General features: G+C 37.1%; 1 protein-coding gene and 1 non-coding gene across 22 annotated transcripts in view; both read right to left on the bottom strand.

Moving 5' to 3' along the window:
• The window catches only part of Dlg1 (discs large MAGUK scaffold protein 1), a 188,950-nt gene that overhangs the window by 33,903 nt on the left and 144,333 nt on the right, over positions 1-10,714 (bottom strand). For all 21 annotated transcript variants that reach the window (XM_026785432.1, XM_026785435.1, XM_013351406.2 and 18 more), the window contains 3 exons: positions 10,187-10,289; positions 5,245-5,359; positions 2,879-3,055 (listed from right to left, as the gene is read on the bottom strand). In XM_026785432.1, the coding sequence (XP_026641233.1) occupies positions 2,879-3,055; positions 5,245-5,359; positions 10,187-10,289 (395 nt within the window). The remainder of the gene's footprint in view (positions 1-2,878; positions 3,056-5,244; positions 5,360-10,186; positions 10,290-10,714) is intronic.
• Positions 6,828-7,031, bottom strand: LOC113458251. The gene has a single exon (XR_003378658.1). It is a non-coding gene; the product is annotated as a small nucleolar RNA SNORA73 family (small nucleolar RNA).

The following is a 10,714-nucleotide window of genomic DNA, read 5'->3' as shown; positions in this document are numbered from 1 at the left end:
TTATTTATTTATTATGTATACAATATTCTGTCTGTGTGTATGTCTGCAGGCCAGAAGAGGGCACCAGACCTCATTACAGATAGCTGTGAGCCACCATGTGGTTGCTGGGAATTGAACTCAGGACCTTTGGAAGAGCAGGCAGCGCTCTTAACCTCTGAGCCATTTCTCCAGCCCCAGCTGAACTCCCTTTTAAGATCCTCTCTTGGTGCCATGCTTTTTAACAGAATTTATTCTGTCTGGGCTCAAACATGTTATATACAAGATTTTGGGGGCTAGAGAGATAGTTCAACAGTTAAGAGCACTGGCTGCTCACAGGTTCAATTCCTGGCACCCACATGACAGCTCACAACTGTCTGTAACTCCAGTCTCAAGGGATCTGACACTTTCATCACAGACATACATGCAGGCAAAACACCCATGTACATAAAATAAAAAATAAATTATTAAAATACAGATTTTGAAGAATGTTTCTTTGGTACAATGCAATAAAAGGTATGAGAGACATCCATAGACTTTGAGCTAATCAAAGTGGGAGAAGCACATCCCCCATCCACCACTTGGGTTAAGGGGAAACCAAGGCCCAGAGCAGAGCAGTGGAGGCTGCTTTTCATGCTCTGTTTCTCATTGGAAAGAACGAAAGCTTCTTCATCAAAGTGCGTAAAAACAAAGACCTATTTCACATTAAAAAAAAAAAAGACAAATTTACCCTTCTACTACATTCTTATGGTAGAAAAAAGTAATATTCTATAATGCTATTTATGAACTAGGTGATGGGTAGACACCCAAGTCAGCAGGCCTCTCACTGGGTGAGAAACATGCAAAGCTTTTGTAGGACACAAGACTCCAAAGGGTATGACAACTTTTAAGAGCTGCAACTTTGATATTTAAGGTGTGAGGCTGCATTGAATCAAGAAGGCAGAGAAGTTTTTCTGAATTCAATCAAGCACACATATTTTAATCTAGGAAAGAGGAATGCCAAAGGCTGCACTCCTAAAATAAGATTTTCTATCAAATATACGATCATACAACAGATGGATCTGCTAAGCATACAGATCTAGCTAACAACAGTTATAACCCCCTCCCCCCACCAATAATCACAAATCTTGGCATCTTGGCATACTTTACTACTGCTCTCAGGCTTAGGGTGCAGTCTAGTGGAAGAATGTGTAGCATGCACAAAGCCCAGAGGTGAGGTGGGGGCTCAAACCTTAATACTGCAAATAAAATAAAGTAGTACTACCTGTTTGTGCTATATAAGAGAAACAGACATGATATGGTGCATTTTTCAATTAAAAGAAGTACAAACCCTACTCATTAATAAATTTGATCCTAAATGAATTAACTAGTTATAATAAGTATTAATACCACACTCGCTGGCTATCTTGAAATAAGTCTAGTCTAGATAATTGAAATAAAAAGAAAATGAAGTATTTTACAAGGTTTTCTCTTTTCCTTTTACTTTCTTTTTCCTCTGTGGTAGGCATTAGGGATTGAACCCAGGCCTCACGCATGCTGGGTAATCAAACCTTGGTCCTCTGGAAGAGCAATGAGTGCTCTTAACTGCTGAACCTTCGCTTCATCCCCCTCAACGACAATTTAGTGACAGAATATTTTGCAGTTATACAGTGGTAACATTTTTGTTTGTTTGAGACAGAGCCTCACTATGTACCTTGACTGTCCTTGACTGAGCTCTCCCTGCCTCTGCCTCTGCCTCTGAGGATTGGGATTAAGAGTGTGTGCTACCCCACTATGACCCCCACTGGTTATATTTAAGTGTGATAGATTAAATAATCATGAATCACACCATGAAAAACAATGCATGCATAAAATCACTATTTAGGGAAAAATATTTATTCAGCTTTCTCAATTTACTGGTTTCAATACTCTTGGGGTTCAAAAACTTTCAATTGTGTATAGTATAGTAATGCATACCTGCGATTCTGGCACTTGGGAGGCTCAGATAGGAGGACTGAGAATTCAAGGTCAGCCTGTGATACACAGCAAGACCATGTCTCAAAAAACAAGGCTAGGAAGATGGCTCAGTGTGTAAACTGTTTAAATCACAGCTCAGATTCTCAGAATCAACACAGAACAGGAAGTGGTAGTGCAAACCCCACAGTACTCCTCCTACAGTGATGAAATGTGGAGGCTGGAGGATCCCTGGTGTAGCAGTGGTGAACAGGAGACCCCGTTGCAGACGAAGTGGAGACAAGGACTGACACCAGGCTATGTGTCACAGGCTAAGCAACACCTGTGCTATGGACCAGGAAAGCCCGTCCCGCATAAAGCCCATGGCTTGATTTGTTATATTTTTCATATTTCTAGGTGAAACAATGGCTATAAACCATACACACCTATCCTCTCACATATTTATTTATTTTTTATATTTTTCAGAAGGGTTTCTCTGTGTAGCCCTGATTGTCCTGGAACTCTTCCTGTAGATAAGGTTGGCCTCAAACTCACAGAAATCTGCCTGCATCTGCCTTATGAGTGACAGGATTCAAGGTGTGCACCACCACAGCCTGGTTCATAATGACTTTTAAAACATTCTTTGGGAGGTGAAAATACCTAGGCTCTACTTTCTTAGCAAATTTCAAGTACCCAATGCAGTCTTGTTACCTACAAGATCCATCACAGCACACAGTAGCATTCTGGATGTTATTCTTTTACAACTGAAACTATGCTATTTCTTGACTAACATCCTCGGTTACTCTTCCACCCACTCTTGCACCTCTAGTGTATTTTCCAGACTGTTTGGGCTAACTTCACTAAGTACAATGTGCTTCAGGCCTACCCACCCAGCACAGTGAAAGAAATGCCAGAATAAACAATGACTTACTAATGTCCCACTTTGAAGTAGTTAAGAAAAACCATTTACCTGCGTTTACTAGGAATTACTCCAACTTCGTCACTCTCACCATCTGGCGTAACCTGCCTGGCTTGCCACCACTCATCGTCAGAAGCATTGATAACATGGAGAATATCTCCAAATTTGAAGTTCAATCCTTGACTGGGAAGGCCACTATCTTTAGTCTTGTCGTAATCAAAAAGGGCTCTAGACTCAGAAGAAAAATGTTCATAATAATTTTTTATAGTGGTATTAATCAACTTTAAAAACATATAGGATTCTAGAAGTATATGAAATTTGTACAGACAAATTATTAGTACAGTATAGTACTTGTATTGACAAAACAGACTCAATTTTACATTATAGATAAGACAGTAAGACAAAAAAGAAATCACAGAAATCATTTTGTAATGGGCACAGTCTTAAGTATATTTTTTATTGCTTTCAGTATTTTAGGACAGATTGCATGCTTATTTATTTGATATAGAGAATTGGTATACAGCCGAGACGGGCCCCAAACTCAGTATTATTCTTGAGTCAGCCTCCTAAGTGCTGGGATCTCTAGCTTCTTTTCCTCACGGTGAGGAAATTAAATGGACACATGTGATCATTAGCACTCTTTCTATGGGGCAGTGACACAGATACTTTAGAGCAGGGTGGTTTCAGTGCTAGATCCAACACTTCCTGGGGCTTTGCTGTACTTTGTTTTACTCTGACAGTTTATTTGGTTTCACTTTGCTGTTTCTTTCCTAATATATTGCAGAATTTCTCAGAGGATTATATCATATTTGGTAAAATGTGTAAGAGAAATTAAAAAAAAATCTTTGGGTACACTGGGCTAGCCTTGCAGTCTCAGCTAGCCATGAAATTGAGGCAGGAGGATTGCTTAAGTTGAGGACTTCGGGGAGAGATACTGACACACCATCTCACTACAAAAAAAAAATTGAATTCAGCACCCAAAATTTCTTTCACTATAATCCAATAACAAGCTAAATTGGATTCTTAAATGAAAAGAAACATAGTTAATCTAGAAAAAGAAAATGTAAACATTATCTATTGTCTATTTTGATTAGACATTTAGAAGAAAACCCTCCAAACTCCTATCCATAGATTAACATAGGTATACACGTATATAAAACTATACGAAGAGTGATTATTTTACCAGTTAACTACTTCTATCACTTGTTTGCAAAAGTAGAATTAGCGGTTCAAAAGTCATTATCAATAAAAATTAAGTACAGTTAACTTTATAAGGTGCCAAATTTTTTAAGATACTTTATTAATTTAATCTGCACAATGTTAAGTATTTCAAAATTTGTTAAAAAAAAATTTTTAACTACTATTTAACTGGTTAATACACAATATGTAAATAAATTAATTCAAGTCCAAATAAGCTCTCTTAAAAGTAGAGGGAAAAGCTGGGCTGCAGTGCACTTGCCTGGGATGAATAAGGACATGAGTCTGATCTCAGCACCAGGGAAACAGTGCACTATACTCCCCAGCATTTCCAGCATATGGCAAAGGGAACCAAGGAGAACTGTGGTAAACAGACTGAAATCCAAACATGAATTCTTTTTTTTTAAAAAATATTTATTATTGGGGGCTGGAGAGATGGCTCAGAGGTTGGGAGCACTGACTGTAATAATTATGTATACAATATTCTGCCTGTGTGTATGCCTGCAGGCCAGGGGAGGGCACCAGACCTCATTACAGATGGTTGTGAGCCACCATGTGGTTGCTGGGAATTGAACTCAGGACCCCCGGAAGAGCAGGCAATGCCCTTAACCGCTGAGCCATCTCTCCAGCCCCCCAAACATGAATTCTTTTGTCCTAAGCTGAAAACTTAAAATTAAGGTAAAATCTTTCCATGCTACCCAACACCTTTTTTTCTGGGGGCGGGGAGGGTAATTTTTGGTGTAGAGTTAATTGCTCTTTGGAAAGAAGTCAGTTTTGGACACAGTGGAATGCAGTTGTTCTCTACATTTCCTTTCTACAACACATATGTTAATGGCCTAACTAGTTTTAGAGTTTTATGTAGTTTTTCACAGCATTACTTTTCATTCTGTTATTTTATGTGCAGGAGTACATGTAGACAAATTTAACCCAAACAAAATTATGCAATCAATTCTAAAACATCAACCTAAATTTTTTAGCCCACATTTATTTTGCCTTTCTTTATACCATTATTAATTCAAAGGGTCACATAATCTAAATATTAAAATTATAATATCCTAACTCTTGAAAGACAAGTCTGAAAGTCACTCATGGAAATGTTTTTACTGATTTGTATTGAATTTTTCTATAGTAAATTCAAGTCAGTCACAGTAAAAAAAGAACAACTAAAAGTCTGCATACATAAATGATTAAGTGACGTCACAATTGCAAGTAAATCTCACCTGACGTAGAGAGATCGCTTCTGGCTAGTTCGGAGAGAACCCGACCCTGAACTAATGCTACTGCTCATCAGTTGTTCCCGTAAGTCATGGATTTTAGCTTCAAAACGACTGTACTCTGATGGGAAAAAAAAGAAATAAACTAAGAACAAGTTTCTTAAAAGTAAAATGTAAACTATATAAAGTGCCTTTAAAACTGACCTAATGACCTAAAAACTCTAAAATTAGTTAGGTCATTAACTTTTTTTTAAAAAGAATGTTTTATTGAGCTATATATTTTTCTTCATTCCCCTCCCTTTCACCCTTTCCCATGGTCCCCATGATCCCAATTTACTCAGGAGAGCTTGTCTTTTTCTACTTCCCATATGGATGAGATTCATGTATGTCTCTCTTAGGGTCCTCTTTGTTGTGTAGGTTCTCTGAATTATGAATCGTAGGCTGGTTTTTCTTTGCTTTAGGTCTAAGTACATATGATATGATATTTGTCTTTCTGGGTCTGGGTTACCTCACTCAATATGTTTTCTAGATTCATCCATTTGCCTTCTGATTTTAAAATGTCATTGTTTTTTTCTGCTTTGTAGTACTCCACTGTGTAAATGTACCTCCATTCTTCAATAGAGGGGCATTAGGTTGTTTCCAGGTTCTGGCAATGCTGCTATGAACATAGTTGAGCACATGTCCTTGTGGTACAAGTGAGCATCGTTTGGGTATACACCCAAAAGTGGTATTGCTGGGTCCTGAGGTAGGTTGTTTCCTCATTTTCTGAGAAATGACCACACTGACATCCAAAGTGACTGTACCAGTTTGCACTCCCACCAGCAATGGAGGAGTGTTTCCTTTACCCCACATCCTCTCTAGCCTAAGCTGTAAATGTTTTTGATTTTGGCCATTCTTACAGGTATAATATGGAATCTCAGAGTTGTTTTGATTTCCATTTCTCTGATGGCTAAGGATGTTGAGCATTTCCTTAAGTATCTTTCAGCCATTTTAGATTCCTCTGTTTAGATATGTACCCCATTTTTTTTATTAGATTATTTATTCTTTTGATGTAGGTCATATGTAAGTATAAAGTATGTCTACAAGTTTAAAACAGAAGCAAGGGCCTAACTCTACCAGAAATTAGAACTGGCTAGTGGAGGATGTTTTTGTTCAAATCATATTTGATCCACTAAAAGAAAACTCCACAAATTAAATAACACTAGCAGTTTTCATTATCTTTTAATTCAGATGTAAAATTTAAAAAGCAGAACTTGAATATTCCAGTTTTCAATTAAAAATAGAAATCTACAATAATTAATGTTAGATACTTTGATTGCTGCAATTTTCCATGAGAGAAAAAAAAATATACCCGAACCAGATAGAACTAAATTTAACTAGTTTATAACTTTTAAATGATCACCAAAATAAGAAAGGTAATCAGAACATTCATGAAATTAAAAAATTTCAAATTTTTTGAAGCTATTTTAAACCATAGTATAATTCATAATCTTTTTTTTTTTTTGAAAAACAGGGCATTTTTATTTCATAAATAAATTCTAATCCAGTTTCCCAATCACACAGTCTCATTCCCCTATTTCCTGGTTTAAGATTGTTTCCTGCATGGTTTGTCTCCTCAGTCATGGTCCAGAGGACTCTGAGAAACCGTAGGAATATGCAGGCGCAGACTCGAGGCCCAGCTTCATCTCCAACGTCGTGGAACGGGACTGTACATCACAGGGCAGGGCCCTATGCTCCCCTACGCCACTAGGGCAGAGCCGGGGGAGAGTGACCTCCCGGGGTATCCATGTTGGATAATTCATAATCTTATGAATCAGAATAATGTCTTCACAAGGGCACGCCAGAAGACACACTCTTGAAATGAACAGCTGATGTTACACGAGCACTTAGAGAGCAGTGCTGGGATCTGCAGAGAGCAGCAAACAACTCAATTCCCTGGCACTGTGAACCTGGTCAAAGCCTCTGCTCAGTCAGAACATTACAGCAGTCTTTTTCTGACCCTGAAAAGTATCCTCTGCTGCGTCCACACAGGCTGAGGCTGGGCAGCTCTGGCAGTAAAGTCACAGATGAGGACCTCTGAAGCCCCTGTATAATCTACCTAGATTTCATCTATCTTTTTACTACATTTGCTGATTTTACTGTCTTTGACCACTTGATGAGGGAGGGCCGCCTGATGGTCACTTCCCCTTCCAAGTGAGTTCTTCAAACTGAATACATCTCTTACTTTTTAAATTAAAGAAAAAAAACCCCTATTTATTTGGTGTGTTGGGGGAAGGTATACATATTTCATGGATCCCGTGTAGGGTTCATTTGACATCTTGTGGAAATTGATTCTCTATTGTGTGGATTTGGGACTGAACTCAGGTCATCAGGCTTGGTCACAGTGCCTTTACTTGCTCAGCAATCTTACTAGCCTATCAAGCAACTAACAGTAGTAAAGACTCACGATATCCTAACTTAGTAGTTTACACTTAGTATCATATCACTAATTTGAAGCAGAAACTGTTAATTTGGCCAGTGTGTCTTGTTCCAAGTTGGATTTGGGATCTGGGACTCATCATTGCTTGAGTCTTTTACTTTTTGGCACAAGATATCACAAAATAACACAGCATCTTCCCTGCCTGAGTCGGGGAGCCAGCCATCTGTCCAAACAGCCTCAGATTTTAATGAGGTATTCCTCACTAGAAGGCAAAACCTAGGGACTATGCATGCTCATTGCTACTACGGTGTGACTGGGCCAGGACCCTCAGTGGTATTATGTATAACGAATATGGCTATTCGTATATGCATATAAAGATGTTTATAGTTATATTTGTTATTTATATTTACATAACCTGAAAACTGAGCTCATACCAAATTTATGAATTCTAACCCAACATTACAGAGTTAATATTTAGCTCTTTCCTTTCTGTGTAACTCGTAAAACTCATGGGTAATAAATACTGGCTAACCATGTGCGCTCACTTTATGAAGTTTCTGTACATAACCAAACATCTGCTCCTTCAGGAGCCACTATTTTCTCGGCTGTGCTGACTATTCACACCAGGATGTAACCTGACAGGAAGTCTTTCTGGTGGGTTATGCTCAATGGACAACGATAGCACTTCTTACGCTCTTGGCTACAAAACGTGCCTATTCTGAGCTTAATTTTCAGGTTTCTCTATGGAGAAACACTGTGAGCGGCAAGTGCATCTATTCAATATGGGGCATGTGCTAGACTTAGGTAAAAGTCAATGGGCATTAAAAAAAAAAAATCAAGACTTTATGTGTTCTGTTCCACTGTAACAATCCTTCCTGTTAGCAGAAAGTTCTTATGAATGTATTAAATTGAAATTTCAAACTTTTACTTTCCAAAGATTTTTTAAATAAAACATTAAATCAAAATATAAATACATCACTTCTGCCTTCCTTTTCTCCCTCTACCCCTCTAACATCCTTTCACTCTTTAACCAAAGGCTTCCTTTTATTACTATTGTCACATACACAATACATAAACGAACAAGTACAAACTGCCAACTATGAATGTTACATAGACACATTTATTTTCTTTTGAAAACATTGCCATTGAATATTTTCAGCTTTTCTCTATCTCTGTTTTATTTTGTTTACTTTTATACTGTTTTCCTCACTGAATTTATGCAATGTCTGTTTTTTTTTTTTTAGCTTTATTAATCTCTACCATGGTTCTTCTACTCTGTAGTTTTCTTTCAAAGCGAATGCATAAACTGCTATGGAAGCTGAGGTTAAACTTCACATCATATGTTATCTGTTGATGAGTTTTGCTGCTACTTTCTGCTGTTTATTAACACCTTCATATGAATGCTCAGGTTAGCTAACTTTAAAACTATATATTACTCTTAAGTTCAATTTTGCTGGACTAGGAAAATAAAAGTAAATATAATAACATCTGGTAATTATATTTCTTCTAGATGCTAAATTATAGACTATTTAATGCCTAAATTATAAATTATTTAATGTAGTTTCTTCAGCCACATCATTTTTTCCTTCCTCATCATGTTTTTTATGAACATCAACAAGCATGCTACTGTGTATTCTTCTGGGTGTTCAAACTGGTCAATTCCCTGAGGTTTTACTAGTTAACCTCTAACGTTGATGCCTACTAGAATTTTACACATGTTTACTATAGTATTACCTCAAATTTTCCATTATTACTTTCTTCCCTTAGGAATCTAGTCAAATTATTTCATGATGCCTTATTATCTAAAAACAAAGTGTACCATAAACTCCATTATTTTATTTTAAATACTAGAAAAATATCATAAACTTGGTTAATAATTATAATGTAACTCAAAAGAAAAAACTGAGTAACTTTATTTTCTTTGGCAGCATTACTATTTTTACTTACGGTCTTTATTAATCTTTCAAATCAATGATTAGTAAAAACAATATTAAAATGTGTTAAGTTGGAAGTCAAATTAAAAAGAAACTTGAAAATTAATCCAAATAATGGTTCAATCACAAAGCAGTTGGCAGAGGAAGTGTCCTCAATCTTAATGAAAAAATACTTCTGGCCTGGAAAATAAGTTGGTTTAGACTGGACAAATACTGGATTAGCAAATTAAAACAAACATAAAAGAGTTAAGGTTATAAATGAAACATTATTAAGGGCTGGGAATGTAGCTCAAATGGCAGGTGCTTGCCTAAATGAATAAAGCCTGTGTCTTGATCCTCAGCATAGTATAAAAACAGGCATGGTGACATTCAACCATAATTCTAGTATCTGGGAGGTAGGAAGGCAGGAGGAGCAGTTCAAGGTTATCCTTAGTTACACTGAGTTCAATAACAGCCAAGGCTACATGAAAGCCTGTCTCAAAAAAGGGAAAAAAAAGTTAAAAAACGTAAACATCGCCAAGAGGAAGAACTTAAAATTAAAATAATGGAAATAACTAAAATGTACAATAGTTATAGGTAACAAGGACTGTATTACCTTCAGGTCGATATTGTGCAACGATAGTGACAGCTTGGCCTGCATTTTTTAATGCTGCTGCTGCTTGTTCATGACTCGCAGCTCTGAGGTCAACACTGTTTACCTATAAAGAAAATCAAATACTAATGTAAGAAATCAATGGTCTGTTATATGGATAGGTACAGATTAGTTGCAGTACCTTTATTATTTAAATACAATGTACAGTTAAAAAAATACATGATTATTTTAAACAATTTGATTCACTAAAAATACTTTATCAGTAAGAGAAGAAAGTCAAACATAAAAGGATTTCAGAAGGCTGGCTACCCAGCTAATAATACGGTATCAGGATGATTTCTAACTGGTTTTCCGGGCTGGGGAGATGGCTCAGCTGTTAAGAGCATCGCCTGCTCTTCCGAAGGTCCTGAGTTAGAGTCCCGGCAACCACCTGGTGGCTCACAACCATCTGTAATGGGATGTGGCGCCCTCTTCTGGCCTTCAGACATACCCACAGACAGAATATTGTATGCATAATAAATAAATATTTAA

Source organism: Microtus ochrogaster, chromosome 2 (genome assembly GCF_000317375.1).
Source record: "Microtus ochrogaster isolate Prairie Vole_2 chromosome 2, MicOch1.0, whole genome shotgun sequence".
NCBI classification, from domain to species: Eukaryota; Metazoa; Chordata; class Mammalia; order Rodentia; family Cricetidae; genus Microtus; species Microtus ochrogaster.
Note: the sequence above shows the minus strand (reverse complement) of the source record. Positions and strands in the feature narration are given on the sequence as shown.